The following is a 17750-nucleotide window of genomic DNA, read 5'->3' as shown; positions in this document are numbered from 1 at the left end:
TCTCACAAACCAGAAGTGTCAAGGCCCCCATATCACATACTGCCAGAAGGGCCCACACAACCCCTCACATCTATGCATTCACCACATGACATTATTTTGCATACAATCAATACATATTTGTGGACCGAATGGACTTTTCCATATACCTAAAGACACACTTAAGTCCTGCTAGTTCCTAGATCTGTTGCTAAGAGAAAACAAATGATGGCATTCTATACCAAGGCTTACAAGTGTTCCCTGGGACTATACAGTGAAGTCACCAGGGCCCCTGAATCAACGGGTCCATCTCCCCAAGTGATTCTAGTGTGTAGCCTGATTAAGAATCAGTGCTCTAGGAAGCACTTCTTAAGCTTTAATGTACACATACATCACCTGAGAAGCTTCCCAAAATGTGGATTCTGATGAGTAGGTCTAGAATCAGAATGCATTTATAACAAGTTCCCAAGGGAAGCCAGGGTTGCTGGGCCTCCCTTCTGTTCTGAGCTTCATCAGCTCATGGTCCATACCCTGTCTACCCCTCTGAAGGTCCTCAGGCTTGGAGTAATTCTATACCACATACTACCTAGCACAAGGAACAGAGCAGTAGTCTCCCCCCCCCCTCCTCCCACTGACTGTGAGGGAAGGTGGGTTATGAAACATTACCTAAGGTTGTCACCAGCCTCTGCCACTTCGTGGGACAACCCCAGTTGCAGGCCAGCCACAAATGTTTTGAGGTGAGCCAGCTCCAAGGCCTTCCAAATCTCCTCATCTGAGTAGTGGTTAAAAGGGTCTAGATTCATCCTCAGGCTTCCAGAGAACAGGATGGGATCCTGCAAGTCAAGTGAGGCTAATGGCAAAAAGGGGTCTGGCAGGTTTTTGTGGCCAGGACAAAGCAGATGTCAGGACTGGCCTGAGATGCAAAGCTAGTTAGTGGTCAAGCTCTTGCAAAGTTTACTCACTGAAGACTAGTGGAGCTGCCACAGGATTGAGAGGAGTTCTTGTTTTTGTTTTGTTTTGTTTTGTTTTTCATTTTGAGATTCATTTATGGATTTCCAAATTTGCCTCTGCATCTGTTAAGAAGGTAAGAGGAATATTCCACATCCCCTAGTGGAAACTCATGGTGTGGAAGTGGAGCAATCAGCAGGTGGGCAGGGGAAGAGACAGTACAGTCAAAGAATTTATTAAGCTTTTGAGGAAGCTGGAGAAAAGATTACATCAAACAGAGCAAACACCAGACAAACCAAAACCACCACCAGAGACTTGGCTACAAGAGCAAAGGAGGAATGGTTCTGATAAAGACCCACATACTGCATCCCTCCAACACCCCCCACCAGCCGATAAACCTCCAAGGCTTATTTGGTAGGGTCCAGAGAGGAAGCCAAAGGGAAGCCTTTTTTGCTGATGCACTAAATGTTTGCTGGCAAAAACCTGCAGCAAATTCCCTCCCCTATCTTTTAACCATATCAAATGGGGGGAGTATAAAGCTTAATGGTTTCAAGCTTCAGCGGCAAAACTGCTAATGTTGATTGCAAAGGTCTTGCAAATCTAGGATGGGCTATAGAAATGCTAAATAATCATCTGCTCTATTTGACTTCTGTTATGTTGCTGCCACCTAGTGGTTAGATACCGGCAGTCACACAGGCACATTACCACAAAATGCCAGTTATTTTTGTAGGTTCTGGAGAGAATGTGTCTTAGGGAACTAGCTTAGGTGTCCTGCGTAGACTGCAGAAATGACATTGTTAATTGAATGTATATCAAGAAGAAGATGCATGTTTCCTGCTGCATGCGCAGAGTAAGTTCTAGAGCTCACCTGGGGGATGATGGTCAATTTTTCTCGGAGGTCATGGAGCCCAATGGAAGCAATATCTACCCCATCAATGATGATCTGACCACCTGCAGCCTCTAGGATTCTGAAGAGGCCATTTGTCAAGGATGACTTCCCAGCTCCTGTTCTGCCCACCACACCAATCTGTAAATACAGTTTCTTGCACATTAGTTCACCATGGACTTCTCTGGGGGAAAAAATTTAGCCTGGGGCTTTCATAATCCCAGATGGAAAGAGGCAGTGATCGGCTACCTCATCTTTAAGTTATTCAACTGATTTTGGTTTTGGTGGGGGGAAAAGTGCCCAGATGTCAGAAAAAGATGCCTTCTCATTCTACCTTCTCAATTGTTGGTTGCTCAGAACTACAATGACCATTGGAAATGGACATATCAGCAGCTGTTGCTATAATTTTGACTGGATAATATAGGTTTTTGAAAAAAAAATCTTTGTTTAGAAGTAAGGAAAACAGAAGGATCGGGCCTCACATCAGTTGAGAACCTCATCAGCTGGACCTCAGTATCCTTACCCAGACTTTTTATTTTTTTACATTTTTTACATTTTTTTACATTTCTACATTTTTATATCAGATCCCAAGTCCTAAGAGAACAGAAACACCAGAGGAAGGTGCAGGACTTTGCAGACCAGAGAACTAAGTCATTCTGTCTGTTGGGACCACCTCCGTATCGCTGTTCTCCCCCGTTCCCTCCCCAGGGTGGCTGCTTCCAGACTTCTCTGCATGTCATGGCCCTTACAGGAAATGAACCCCCATCAGCCAGAGAAGATAGTGCTGCCACTGTGCGAGCACCAGTGTCTGTTAGAGCCCTTGTGGATATCCTGCCCTCTGCTGGTGGCACTGTGTCCCTACACCTTCCCAGGGCAGAAGAAGGGCCCTGACTCTCTCACTCCCTGCAATGATGAAAGCAGAGTCCAGTTGCTTTCCACCTCAATGTCCAACTGTGTTCTTATCACAAGGACCCACATTCAGGCCTTCCTTCAGATCCACCTACCTTCTCCATGCTCCTAATATCACAAGTGATCCCTCTCAGTACAAGATCCAGTTCAGGCCGGTACCGCACTTGGTAGTTGTTAAACCGAATCTCCCCTTTGCTGGGCCAACCTGGGGGAGGTCTCTTATCAGTCACCCAGGGTGCCTGACAAAGAGACAGCAAAAAAGTGCTTTACAGGGTGGCAACTCATTGAATAATCCCAACAGGACTCATGTCACAGACTAGAAGGATAGCAGTGTCCCAGTCACCTGTGTACATCTGCATTGACTAGAATTAATTAGTCTAGTACTTCCATAAGGCTCCTACTCTATTCAATTAAAGAAACCCCATTCCATGATGTTGCTCTGTGGACTTCCAGAACGAAAACACCATTTAACTTGGTGCATTCCAAGACCTGACCTCCCCCCAAACCATTTCCTATTCTAAGTGTCAAGAAATTGGGTTGAGTTAGAGTAAGGCAAACTTTAGGAGAACCTTTATGACTCCACATGAAATCTCTAGACAGGGTAAAGAGGCTCTTTTGAAAGAAACTTTTTCCCCCTTGTCTCTAGGTTCTTCTAGTTCCTCCTTACCTCATTTTCCACTTTTATGTATTCATTTATTCTTTCAACAGCCACAATGTTGGTCTCTATTTCTGACGTCATCCTCACTAGCCAGTTCAGGGTCTGTGTGATCTACAGAAAAACCAGAAGACTAAGGATCATCTCTGGCTCAGAAACCAACTCAATTAGTCAAACTGTAAGGTCAGTCCAGCATCTACTCTGTACCTAGCACTATGCCAAGCTCTTCAAGAGAGCAAGGAAAAGTATTAGTGACAATCCTCACCTCCTTGGGGGAAGTGATGAGACCAGTGTGTCCAGTGGCTGGAAGACCATTAAGGGCTCAACTGTGTGATGCTCTCATGAAAGACAATATGAGCTTGGAGTGGTTTCCAACTCCATCTAAGCTGGGGTTGGAGAGGCTGGCAGTTGGTAGAGTGGGAACAGGATTCCAATCTCCTGCCTAATGCTCTTTGTGGAAGGAGTGGTGGGTGGCATTCTATAAATGAGGAAAGCATAAGGAAAGGCACAGGGTAGGAAAACGCCTTCCAAAAAGCTGCCTCCTCTCTCTGCTCTCAATTAACAAGAACCCAACCGTCAGAGTGGAGCATTCACATCGATCCTCCTTAACTCCAATAAACTCCTGCCTAAAATACATCCAACCATCAGTAAGAGATTGTCATGGTCTAGGGCAGTCTAGAGTCTAGGGAATCTCTGGATTACTTCGATGCAAGCTTGTTTCACACATGGACTTAGACCAGGGAGTTTTTTGTTGAGCAAATAGTGGTTAATAAGAGGGAGAGCACAGGATGTTGGAGAGAAGAGTTGCCACTTTGTGTAGGTTGAACCACATGATATTTTAATGTTCTTGGTTTCTTTCAGTCTAATAGTTGTCTTTGACTGATCTGGTTGAGGTTAATAAGCCTAAAAATAGGGGTGGGGGGCATGAAAGAGCAGTGGCACAAGGAACTGAGTACCTCTGGTGAACAACAGAGTCCTTTTGGGTGTCCTTCCATGATCGCCTTAAGTCTTATTAATTCGTAATGAACATAGCACCATACAGTACTGACTGGTTAGCTACATAAACCAATATATGGTTTCAAAAGATACCATTAAAGATAGCCAAATGACTCATCAAATGAGTATCATTTAGTGAATATTTATTGTGCCAGCCACAGTCTTGGGCACTAGGAAATAATGTATAACATGTAATACCCTAGTCATCCTGGGGATGCATTATATAGTTTTATTGGGCTCTAGGTTCTTTATTAGAATTAATTCTATTCCATGATTTAAGAAAAACAAGAATAGGAGAAGATATTCAAAAGACCTTCTGTTACTACTATATTATGGAAAAGAAACTGAAATGCCTGGCTGGCTTAGTTGGTGAAGCATTTGACTCTTGATCTCAGGGTTGTGCATTCAAGCCCCACATTGGTCATGGAGCCTACTTTAAAAAAATGAAAAGAAACTCATTTATTCTGTTTTGACTAGAATCAAGCAAAGAGGCAAAGAGACTATCAGATTAAATTACATGAATTGCTTTCTTTTTTTTAAAGATTTATTCATTTGAAAGGGAGGGGAGAGAGCATGTGCAAGCATATAGGGAGGGGCAGAGGGAGAAGGAGAGAGAATCCCAAGCAGACTCCATGCTGAGCAGCACAGAGCCTGACATGGAGCTCCATCTACCACCCTGAGATCACAACCTGAGCCGAAACCAAGAGTTGGATGCTGGACTAACCATGCCATACAGGCACCCCAAATTGCTTTCTTAACTCCCAAGGGCAACACAATTTTTGCCCATTTTCCAGATGACACTGGTACCTACTTAGAAAGGTTAAGGAATATGCCCTAGTTTACACAATTAGTAAGAGACAGAGCCAGAGTTTGAACTTCGGTCTTCCCTAGTCCCTCCATCTAAAAAGAAATGAAGAACACAAACTCCATGGTATACTCTAGACTCAACTTAAGTAGGTTAATTTAATTCCCAACATTCAGACTCACATTAAGTGCATTGGACAGAACAAAGCCCACAGTGTCTCCACTTAGGGTAGCTTTATAAATAACCATCATCAGGGATGAAAAGAAGACAATCAAGTTCCCAATCAGCTCCAGACGAACTGCAAGCCATCTGTAAGGCAACAGAACCAGAGAAAAAGGTGTTACTGATGTTTACCTCCTTACCTTAACCAGCAACTGAGGTGTTCATGGAACATTCTCAGAGGGATTGAGTTAGTAGGCAGCAAGATGCCTCAATTTGACAATGCTGTATGTTCCTAAAGTCTTTTAAATTAGATTTTAGAAAATAAACCACATTTTAAAGGTACTAGAGAAATTTGCTAAACTAAGGGAATCCTATGATTCATTGTCTCCCATACTTGTCAAATAATAAGAATTGTCTGAGGTAATTGTTAAAAATACATAAATTCATGCAAGAAAATTCCTGGACTCTTCCCCAGGAGATTGATTCAAGGAGGCTAGGGTGGAGTTTAGGAATTCACATTTAAAAAAAAATAAACTCTGCCCCTAACATGGGGCTCAAACACACAACCCCAAGATCAAGTGGCATGCTCTACCAACTGAGCCAGCCAGGCATCCCAGGAATCTGTATTTTTAACAAATGTTCTAAGTGATTTCTTTTGGTTAGGTAGGGCAAACAATGATGAGAATCCATTTGTAAGTTTAGAAAGTAAGCACTACATGAAGGTTCAATGTACTCTGATTTCATTATTTTATTTTTTCTTTCTTGGATTGTATCTAATAAAGTATCTTTACAATCAGAGCCCAGAACTCTCCACATTTCCAGATAATACTGAGCATCATTAGTCTGCCCTTGACACTTCAAGACAATGTGGAAGCCACTCAAGAATTTTCACTTCCTGAGAAAGACCGTCCTCCTTCAAGGACATACCACTTCTTGCCAAGGTCTAATAATGCTACAGAAATGAAGAATGCTCACCCTACTCAGGGATTCAGCTCATAGGATATGAGCTTTCCATTTCTGTCATCACTGGTTTTACCTAAAAATTCCATCGTTTCCTCCCTCAACCTTGGTTTCTTTTGCCACCTTACAAAGAGCATCCTGCCTATGGAGAATATCACATCCATTCAGGGAAAGTCAACTACGAATGTTCAGTTCACCCAGCATTTGTTCAGTACTTGGGATACCAAATGCTTATAGATGTCATTTGACTTCCACCATAACTCTATGATACAGACTATGTTCTAGTCATTGTAAAAACAAACAAAAACTGAGATTTTTCCTTAGAAGGTCAAGGCATTTTGCATAGCTTGGTATATAGCAGAGTAGGCACAGGACCCAGTCTCTGACTCCAAAGTCCATACTTTCTTCTATTTACATGACAGGCATGTTTGGCCACAGTGAAATTCATATCACTGGTACACCTGCCCTCCTACAGCTAATGTCAACCATGTAGAACCCCAAGGCACATTTTTGGGTAAATACCCAGAAGCAACCTCACCTGTTGGAGACAATCCAGGAAAAGACACATTTCTGGTTGGTGTCAATCCCCACTTCATTGTGTTTCAGAAATCTCTGCTGATGCTCAAAGGCACGGATGACGGACAAACCTGACACTGTCTCACTGAAGTGAGAGTAAATTGGGGATCTGGTGACAGAGTCTAGACGTTTCAGCTGGCGGGAAGTAGCCACATAAAATATCTGGACCCCAAAAGTAAAGAGTTAGTCATACAATTATGTCATATATGTGATATCTCCTCCTGACCCAGCATCCTTCACCTTGATGGCCACAGTCCACATCTGAACGGGACAGAAGCCTCCAGCCTCACCTCTGGCTAGAGCAATGATGAGAAAGGCCCAAAGGAAGAGGGTGGTGGGGAACAGAAGACAATGAAAGTGAGGAGATTATAACCACATGAGAAATTTTGTCACCCTAATCCGTATTCTCCCAAGAATCTGCATATATTGTTCAACCGACAGTTTTTGTAGCAGCTAGAAAAATGGTCTCCAAATGGATTTTGTAAATTGCAGCTGGGACCCAAAGGGCGTGGAAAGTAAAGATGGGTAGGAAGTGGCCAGAGAAACGTATCCTGAGGTTTAAATAAAAATTGAACAGAGTCAAGTAAGTGACCAAACCGTGCTTCAATGGTGTGTGAAGATAAAGATAGTTCTGGAAATGTGTGGAATGTTGAGGGTCTAAGAACTAGAACTAAATGTAATAGAGTGTGCAGATGGACTTTGAGACAAGGGTTGAAGAATGAGGTTCAGTGGAATGAGCTTCTATGGTGCTACTAGTTTCTGTGAGGATTTGTTGAAACCAGGAAAGAGCGGGGTACTTGAGAGTCAGAATTCAAAATGTTATACCTGGAAGTCTCCTTAAATATCCTGCTTCTTATTTGTTGGTTTGTTATTAACAGCTGAGAGGTTATTATTGAGATAACAATATACCTGAGGAACTTAACACAAATACCAGGGGGTGTCACCTTACCATAGGCCACAAGGTTGCCCCTGATCACAAGTTTTTCAGAATTGTTTTTCCAAGGTGAACAGTTCATGCCTTAAGAATTATCTCCGTAGCTCCTCTCAACAGTTTTTAATATGAGCATGGAGTCCCTTCCACTGGCTCTAGTTTTTCTGTGAGTCTTGGCTTTCAAGGTCCCTGTTCCCTTAAGGGTATATTGGCATTGAGCCTAAGTCATCCATAGACACTCCAGTAAAACTAGAACTGCCCTGAAGTGAAAAGAGATCTAGCTCCTGCCAAGAGACATCTCCCAGCAGATAAGCCTAAGCCAATCAAGGAAGCAGCATAGCACAACCTTTCTAGAAGCAACCAATGACCTAACCATTATGGGGAATCTTACAGAAGTTGTCCAGAGCCAACCTCAGGTAGTCTTGGATCCAAACATAAATCTGCCCCATGTAAGCTTCAGGGGGGCAGCAGCTAAGGTGAGATTTGCTATGAACCATATATCAATTGGTGCTGACACTTGAGCTTCAGATAGCGGTCTATGGGCTCCTAGGTATATCAATATAAGACTAAATGACAAAGATTCTGGAGAGGACTGAGTGACTAGTAATAAACAAAAGAGAAGGTTCTCAGGAAGGAGAGAGGGCTTTTGTAAGTAGGGAGGAAAGGAGACCAAGCTATTTCCAAACCTACCTGAATAGACACATAAATAATGCTAAGAGGAATGATGACGATGATGAACACTGGAGTGGCCGTGCAGATCATGACAAGAGTGCTGATTATTCCCAGGAAACACAATATCCAGCTGCGCAAGGATTGGGGGAGGGTGTCATCCACTGTGGAAATATCCTAGGAACACATAATTAAAAGACTGGTATACTAATGGATTCCTATGCCATTTTCCATCTTCCTGATTCCAGCAGGGAATTTGTTTGATTCTGGGCTCCCAGTGACTCCTTCATTTAATCATTTCATGGTATTCATTGGCAATACACTCTTCTGCTCCTCCCAATAACCAATCTCATTTCTGTAATTTCTTCATCTAAACAGAAATGGAAGTCACCTTCCACCTTCACCTTTTTCAATAGACTTGGTAAAGGTTTTCACTCTCTCAGTGAGATTCTCATGTGTCAAAGTTATTAGACCACTCATAGGGCAGCCCCGGTGGCTCAGCGGTTAGCCCCGCCTTCAGCCCAGGGTGTGATCCCAGAGTCCTGGGATCGAGTCCTACATGGGGCTCCCTGCATGGAGCCTGCTTCTCTCTCTGCCTGTGTCTCTGCCTCTCTCTCTCTCTCTCTCTCTCTCTCTCTCTGTCTTTCATGAATAAATAAATAAAATCTTTAAAAATAATAAACCACTCATAACATTGTAAGCTAATAGAGCCTTACAGGTAAATCTTCCTATAACCAAGTCAATTCAATTAATCTAACTGTGCACAGGTCCTAATTCCACTGAATACCTAAATAGAACCTGGCACACAACTAGGATTCAATTTGTTTGAAGCCCTGACACCCACCCTTGACTGAGGAACCATCCTCTACTTGGGAAGTTGTTTTCTCTGCTGAGCATAGAGCTTCAAGTAAAGTGGGAAGTAGAGTTTGAATGTGACTCTTGCCTAGCTAGTGTTCTAACCACATAAACCGGAGGTGAAAAATGGGTCTTACTGCCATAGAAGCTTCATGTCATGCTGAATAAATGAATAAACAAGCAAATGAATAAATGGATGAGTGAATGGATAATAGTTTAGTATACTTAGGAAGCCTGACTTAAACTTTGGGTTTCCCTTACCTGATTATTTCTTAGATTATGTTGATTCTAGAGTTAATAATATGTGAGTATCAAGGTGAGTTCAAAATATCTCTGGAGTGTCCCAAACTGGGTAAGGGATAACAGGTTCCCAAGAGAGTCCGGAATGACTCCTGACCTGAGTCTAATTTACCTTCCCAAAGTCATAGCAGAATGCAAATAACTCTATGTCCAGGATTGGTAGAAAAAAGAAATCCTCACCAGCTATCAGTTCTTTATACTTTACTTTTGGCCCTTACCTGGCACAGATTCTTCATCTTTCTTTCTTCCACCCCCTCCCTTCACCTCTTAAGGGTTCAGCCATCAATCCTAGAGGATTCTAAATCAAACTCTCCTATATAGGTGTGAGCCACCTTCCCCCACAAAACTCACCATATAATCAATGACTGTTTCCTTTTTCATGCAGAAGCGGTTAGCAAAATATGACAGTTGCCTAACTCACAGTCAGAACTGTGTTCTTTTTCAAAAAATTATATATATTACAACATCAGAAAAGAGTGCGTAATTTTTGCAAAATTCCTGTGAGAATCTCCCCAACTAAAACTGTATGCTTTTTAAGGTTCTATTGAAGAGCAGAAAACCCATTGAAGTTGTCTCCTATGACATCATGCTCACCATTTTTGTCCTAGAGGAAAGTGATAAATGGAGACCAGTGAACTTGCCCACTTTTGAAGCAGCCACCATGTTCCCAGATCCTGGCTGTGGGCTGGCCTTTCTTCTGTCTGCTTCAAGACCAAACACATAAGAGTCTGTAGCTGCTCACTTTAAAAAATATACTCTCTCTTCTACAAACAGAGGACTGAAACTGTGCTGATGACAGCTGTTATTCAGAATAACTTGGTTTCTGCCTCTGTTCCTAAAATTTCTATCTCGTATGCATTAAGAATCAATGAGTTCAGTCTGGCCCTTGGAAGAGAGCCATCTATGATCTTAACATTTATTAAGCATCCCAGCGCCGACTACGGTCCTTGGCTCCCGTCAGATACTCAATAAATGCTGTTGAATAAATGAATACTAAGGGCTCCAGGATCTGTAGTACATGGAAACAATGCTTTAGAACCTAACTAAAATTATAGGTGGCTCTCTTCCATAGTCCAGGCCTAATTTACTTAAAGTATCAAAGAGAGAAGCAGAAGGGGAGCAGAGACCAAGCGAAGGGTTATCCTGTTTTCCCTTTTATTCACCATCATAGCTAGTGATTGTGCTTTTACTGGTGTTTTTCCCTCTACAGAACAACCTTTCTCACTTTGTTTCTCCCACCAAACCCCTACTCCACCATCAACCTGGCTAAATTCCTTTATGACTTAAGTCTCATGTTTTCTGACATTCCTACCTTGTCACCTGGGCGGAGCTAGTACCTCTTTTTTCAGTCATGTTTTGTACTCCCAGAACACCACTCTATACACATCATTGTTATTGGTCTTGTTGTATTCTTTCATACTCCTTTATTCCTTAGTAGTCTCCCTCATTAGATGGTGAGCTTCTTAAAGGGCCAGAGCTTTCCATCCCTGTATCCCCAGGATCCTTGGAACCTCACACAAGGTAATCCATAAATACCAAGTGGACAAAAGAACTGTAACTGCACAGTGTTGCCTGGAGGGACAGGAGAATTCTGTCCCTGTCAGAATGAAAAGATCCTCAGCATAAAAATACATCATATAGTTGTTTAGATACTTACACCAGCAAACCTGTTCACAATCCGACCTGTGGGTGTTGTGTCAAAAAAACTCATGGGTGCTTGAAGGATGTTGTTTAGCAGTTGCCTGTGAAGGATGTTTGATGCATGGGTGGAACCATGGGCACTCAAGAGATTTGCCATGAGCACAAACACACCTAGAAATGGAACCAATTTAGTCAGCACAATGCACAGGACCTGTGCCAAGGACACAGTGGCAATTTTTTCCCCTGAGTCTAGGCAAAGTACATAGACTAGACAGGTTCTGTAAGAGGTGGCTGTCATAGCCATCTGACATACCTTGAGCTAATCCCAGAACTCCATAGACGCCAATTCTCATGTCCCTCTGAGAGGCTGGATAGTTAGTGCCATTAAAGGCTTTAGAGTCATTGGTCCAAGCACTGAGCCAGAGGTTGGATCCAATATAAGCCACAGAATTGATCACATAGGCAAAAATGATGAGGAATATCAAATACCATCCTATTGCTCGTAGGTACTTCAGGTAGATGGAGAACTTCACCTGGAAAGCCCCAACCTCAGTATTAGAAATCCTAATAGCTTTGGGGGAGGAATTATCTAGAATACCAATCACAAGGGGGAGTGGAGACCCTGGAAAAGTGGATAGCAGGTAGCAAAATTTGGTAATCTGTGGTCTATTTCTGCTTCGGGCCAGTGTAATAACTGAGGCTGAAATACAGCACAGGTAAATAACATCACATTATTAAGGAACTTCTAGATGTAATTGAGGGAGAAAGATAAAAAACAGTGGGGCACATCAAACACACAACAGAGTGGAACGGAGTTTATACTGCAGACCTTGGCATTTGTTTTTATTAATGTGGATTTAAGTTAAAACCAAAGTCTTAAGTTTTATTAATTTGAACCATGTGCTCCCAGATTGATTTATTAGCATTCTCTGGCTCCAAGAATTGCATCTCACAGCAGTTCTGTTGTTCTCTCCACACATTAGAATGGAACTGCTCATGAAATGTGCTATGTGGATATTCACAGGACACCTGTCACTCTTGGAAATAGGATTTGATAGAAAGTCCAAAGCCTCTGCTGACATTTCAATGACAAATTTTGAGATTTGCAAAGCACACAACACATATCTCTCCTGTAGATGCATATTCAAGTTATCAAACTTTAAAATGTTCAGATCCCAAGCCTTGTGTCCTATCAAACAGTACTTTTTTTTTTTATTGTGCTGTTCACCTTTCCAGTTTGTATGAATTCCTTCTTAATTAGTTTTTGTCCTTTCACTGGTTCCTCCTCCTCCTTCAGAGTGTTCACATTCCGGGTTTTCAAAGAGTTTCTTAGGGATTTCTGATGTCTGCTCCTGGACCTGGAACTGAGCAATGGAGAGAGGGGAAGCATTCGTGAGCATGCAGGTGCATCCCTACATGTCAGCCTCTTCTTACATAGAAAAGCATTCAAGAACAGATGGCTGTAGGGAAACACCGCACCCCACCCTTCTTCTCCATTCAAAGAAACAAATGAAGAGCTGGGAGTGTCCCTGGTACCCACCCCCTCAGGAAAAGTCCACAGAGAAAAAGAACCATCAAGTGGAAACATGGAAGTGACAAGGGCTGCCAGCTGAGGAGATGACCAACCTGCGACTAAGTGTTCGATGAAGGCTGTTCTCTCTTTTCATGGTCAAGGAGGCCACTTCCTCAGGGATTTCCTCCACACTGGGCATCAGCCCACAGTCATCATCTTCTTCACTGTCCTCATTGACTAGGAGACACATCAAAGGTTAGGGAGACCGTGACACAGAGATGCAAAGTTCTATGAACAAGGAGAATTCTTTTCTGATCTTGCTGGCCCCGCAGCAAGAGAGCCCAGATGTACACACAGTCTGGTATGCTGTGCTCCAGAAATATCACTTATTAGTACATCTTCTCATTGAAAAATATCAGGATAAGGGAGAGAGGAGTTTCTAGTAGGAGAGAAAATGGTCAAGAGGAGGGAAATATTCCCAGAAGCTTCTCAGTTTCTTTGCAGCAAGAAAAAACTTTTTAAGGGTTATACTAGATAAGCAGGAGAGTCCTAATTCCCAGAATTGACTAAAAAGGTAAGTGTAAATTAAACATGCTCTTCTTGAATTTCAAATAACTTGACAAAGTTTTATGAATTTAAAACATTTTTTATTTTTTTCTTTTCCTTTTCGAGAGGGGGCGGCAGAGAGAGAGAGAGAGAGAGAGAGAGAGAGAGAGAATCTCAGGCAGGCCCCATGCCCAGCATGGAGCCGATCACGAGACTTGATCCCACAACCCGGAGATCATAACCACAGTCAAAGTCAAGAGTTAGATGCTTAGCTGACAGAGCCACCGAGGCAACACTGAGTTTAAAACATTAAAAAAAAAAAAATACCCTGCAAATAAGAAGGAAATTTTAAAAATTAAAAATAAAGCGTAAAACAGCCTGGGCATCAGTAGCAATGGTAAGAACCTCTGGAAATTGATAACTCCATAAAAGCAATGGCAAAATATTGTTAAAATCAACTTTATACTCTGAAATTAACCAAAGTCTGGCAACAACCCAAGGAACATTTATTTAAGAAAAATGGTGAAGTCTCAGTAAGAACGATAAGTTTTGTGATACTTTACCCCATTCCCATCCCCCCTCCCCTCAGGTCTGCTGTAGCCTAGAATACTAACAACCTCACAAACATAGTAACTACAAATAAAATAAAATAAAATAAAACAATAAAATAAAATAAAATAAAATAAAATAAAATAAAATAAAATAATAAAATAAAATAAAATAAAATCAGCAGCCTAACTGCTGGAAGGAACAGAAGGTGTTCAAAACACTCCCAAAGCCTCATCCTGGCACCATACTGAAGTCTGACAATGGCACAGCAAAGACAATCACTGAGATATTGATTACTCAGCAAGGAAAGGGTTTATTCAAGAGAAAGCCAAATGAGGAGAAAAGAGAACAAGCCTCAAATAGGACTCCCCAAAGGAGAGTCAGGGAAATTTAAAGGCAAATGAAAAAGGCCTGGGTAAAAAGTTGCAGTTGTGATTACTAGTCCTGTTAACCCTTTGGTTACCAGTTTCAATCCCTAGAGAATTGTCATTATTTGACCTGTCTGGCAGTTCTCTAGAAAACCCCATTCACAGGGCTTATCTTTACTGGATCGGACTTGGAGCTAGCTTAAATAATCAGCAGCCATTGTTTAACTTCACAGCTGCCTGAGGTGATGTTAACAGTTGGAGCAAAAAAGAAGCTAAACAAAAACTTTAAGGAAAAGCTGGGGAAGAAGATATCCTTAGGGAGAGCTTTGATATTTTTGAGGTATTCCTGACAATCTAGAATGCCATACACACAGGTAGGGCTGTGCACATGCTCAAGACTTGAGAAGGCCCTATTCTCTTATGCCTGACTAACCGTCAAGGATCTGGCAAGCAGGAAACAAAAGGTGAAACAGACTTGTGAACTGCCTGCTGGAGTGTTAAGGACATGCCTTCCCTCTCATTATGCACCTGCACACACAAGGCCTCTCAGAAAAAACTGAGTGACTTATTGGTTCCAGGCCCTTAAGGAAATCTCTGCCCAATCATTAGTTGACCAACCAAGCAGAGATTTCCATGGCCACATCTGACAAAGACTACAGATTTAATAAGAATTAGTTCAGGAAACTCAACAGGAGGTACTAGAGCAACAAACCCTAGAAATGGAAGGAGACGAGAGAAATCTTATTTCCAGAGTTATATTATTTAAAGTGACAGTTTTTAGGATACCTGGGTGGCTCAGTGGTTGAGCGTCTGCCTTTGGATCTGGTCATGATCCCCAGGTCCTGGGATCGAGTGCCGCATTGGGCTCCCAGCAGGGAGCCTGCTTCTCCCTCTGCTTATGTCTCTGCCTCTCTGTCTCTCTCATAAATAAAGAAATAAAAATCTTAAAAAAAAAAGATAAAGTGGCCAGTTTCTAACAAAAAATTATGAGACATACAAAGCAAGAAAACATAAGGCCATATACAGGGAAAAAAATGTATATACAGTCAACAGAAACTGTACTCAGGGAAGCACAGACATTGGACTTATAGAGAAAGACTTTTTAAAGATTTTATTCAGCCCGATGCAGGTTAATCCCAGGACCTCAGGATCACACCCGGAGCTGAAGGCAGATGCTCAACCACTGAGCCACCCAGGAACTTCTAGAGAAAGACTTTAAATTACTATTGTAAGTATGTTCAAAGAACAAAAGGTAACCATGTCTAAAGATCTAAAGTATGAGAATGAGTTCTCATTAAGTAGAGAACATCAATAAGGAGATCAAATATAAAAAGAAAAATAGAAAAATAGAAATTCTAGAAAAGTACAATAACTAAAAGTACAATCTCTTTACTAAAGAGATTGGGCATTGTGACTTACTCCCATCAGCCATCTTAGCAGAAATGCCATAAGCTTGGACCAGAGGGGAGACAGGATGAAATGAAGGACCACTGTCAGACTTCTAGGATTCTTTTTATTTTTTTTTAAGATTTTATTTATCCATTCATGGGAGACACAGAGAGAGAGAGAGGCAGACATAGGCAGAGGGAGAAACAGGCTCCCTGCAGGGAGCCTGATGCAGGACTCGATCTCAGGACCCCGGGATCACGACCAGAAGCAAAGGCAGATGTTCAACTACTGAGCCACCTAGGTGCCCCACACTTCTAGGATTCTACAGACAGAAAATGTACTAATAGAGCCCTCCAGCTGTGAACATGTGTTATCCTTCAACACAAGGGAAAAATGACCCTGGGGTTGGCTACTCCTCAGTTCCAGAGGGGTTGAAACCACCAGCCCAGTTTGAACCTAAACAACAGACAGCATCAGGCCAAACAAGATCATTATCAAACCTTAAAATCTGGTGGAATTTGCCCTGCTAGATTTTGCATTTGCTTTGGATTCATAACCCCCTTTTTTCCCTTCTGATTTTTCCCTTTTGGAATGGGAATGTCTACCCTAATACCTTTCTTACTATTGAAGCAGATAACCGGTCTGACTTTACAGTTTGACAGATGGAGAGGAATTCTACCCCAAGACTCCAAGTCTCAACCACAACTGATTTGAGTAAGTTAGATGATGAAATTTGGGACTTTGAATTGACATTTAGATGAGATTTTAGATTTCAAGATGATACTGGGATGATATAAGACATTGGGGATGTTGGGATGTGGTGAATATATTTTGCACATGAGAAAGATATGAATTTGGGTATGTCAGAGGAATGTGATAGATTGAATTGTGTCCCCCACCAAATTCATACATTGAAATCCTAACCTGCGCTACCTCAGAATGTGACTTTATTTGGAAATAGGCTCATTGTAGATGTAATTAGTTAAGAAGAGGTCAGACTAGAGTGGGATGGACCCCTAATCCATAATGTCTGATGTCCTTCTACAGAGGACAAATTTGGACATAGACTCACAAAGGGGAGGATACCACATGAAGATGAAGACAGAGAGCGGTGTGATGTCTGTAAGCCAAAAATGTCAAAGATTGCCAATAAACGTCCAGAAGGTAGGAGAGAAGCCTGGAGCATGCCCTTCTCCATCACCTTCAGAACCTTGACTTTGGACTTGCAGTCTCCAGAACCATGAGAAAATAATTGTCTTGTTTAAGCCACTCAGTTTGTAGTGTTTTGTTATGGCAGCCAGTTAAGAAACTAATACACCAAACCAGTTATTGATACAGGTCACCTTGCCCTGTTGCCATTCCCTTCCCTTCATGTCATGGTCCATACCTTGAATCCCAGAACCAACAACAACAGCATGCCAGGCATTGCTCAGAAATAGTGTTTATCAGAACAAGGCTTGATGAGTGGTTTTGCAAACTGATCTTCGTACATAAAGGACAAGATTCTTTAAAGGGGCCGTCTACCCATGGGGGTTTATAACAGAATGCAGAAACTCAGATCATGGCAAAAAAAAAAGTTTAACCTTAGCATAAGGAAACTGTCAGAGCAGGTCATGGTGATGTGGTTAACTGAGCAGTAACTCAGGGGAATCCAGCATCAGACATTGCCCTTTGACTTGGGACCTTTGCTCCCCAGGCAGGTACTTTAGTCTTCTCCAGGCCTGTCCCTAGAGTACATAAAGCCTGACATGAAGTTCTGACCTTTTCCTTTCTGCTGGTTCCCAGTACCCCTGCCCCAGCCTCCTGAGATAGCTGCCAATCCCTGTCACCCACATCATCCTGTTCTTTGTTCCTGCCCTATCCCCCCGACACTTACAGAGTTTCTGGTTTAGGCTTTTCTTTCCATCCTTTGTGCTCCCCAGGGTGGTTTTGAACCATCACATTTCCTGACCTCAACGCCTGCATGAATTCCCACTTGCAGGCTTTATAGCTACTCCCTCTCCCAACTGAGTTCTGGAATGCTTTCTCAGGCTTGACTTCCTGCTGGTGACTGCTATCTGAAGCAGAAACCAAGAACTATGTACAGGACTACTGATGGCAGATTTTTGAGAAGGTT

At 42.2% G+C, this 17750-nt stretch overlaps 1 protein-coding gene and 1 long non-coding RNA gene across 2 annotated transcripts in view; one reads left to right on the top strand and one right to left on the bottom strand.

Moving 5' to 3' along the window:
- ABCC2 (ATP binding cassette subfamily C member 2) overlaps positions 1-17750 on the bottom strand; it is a 69927-nt gene that overhangs the window by 2792 nt on the left and 49385 nt on the right. The window contains exons 20-30 of the mRNA XM_025466877.3: positions 12896-13019; positions 12498-12633; positions 11583-11802; positions 11286-11440; positions 8495-8650; positions 6836-7035; positions 5358-5484; positions 3387-3488; positions 2815-2958; positions 1793-1951; positions 643-809 (exon numbers count right to left, since the gene is read on the bottom strand). Of these exons, the coding sequence (XP_025322662.3) occupies positions 643-809; positions 1793-1951; positions 2815-2958; positions 3387-3488; positions 5358-5484; positions 6836-7035; positions 8495-8650; positions 11286-11440; positions 11583-11802; positions 12498-12633; positions 12896-13019 (1690 nt within the window). The remainder of the gene's footprint in view (positions 1-642; positions 810-1792; positions 1952-2814; positions 2959-3386; positions 3489-5357; positions 5485-6835; positions 7036-8494; positions 8651-11285; positions 11441-11582; positions 11803-12497; positions 12634-12895; positions 13020-17750) is intronic.
- On the top strand, positions 295-16830 carry LOC118352733 (uncharacterized). The gene is made up of 4 exons (XR_004810362.2): positions 295-713; positions 3428-3557; positions 16289-16348; positions 16682-16830. It is a non-coding gene; the product is annotated as an uncharacterized LOC118352733 (long non-coding RNA).

The sequence above is a fragment of the Canis lupus genome, chromosome 28 (genome assembly GCF_003254725.2).
Source record: "Canis lupus dingo isolate Sandy chromosome 28, ASM325472v2, whole genome shotgun sequence".
NCBI classification, from domain to species: domain Eukaryota; kingdom Metazoa; phylum Chordata; class Mammalia; order Carnivora; family Canidae; genus Canis; species Canis lupus.
This window is presented reverse-complemented; position numbering and strand designations above follow the sequence as displayed.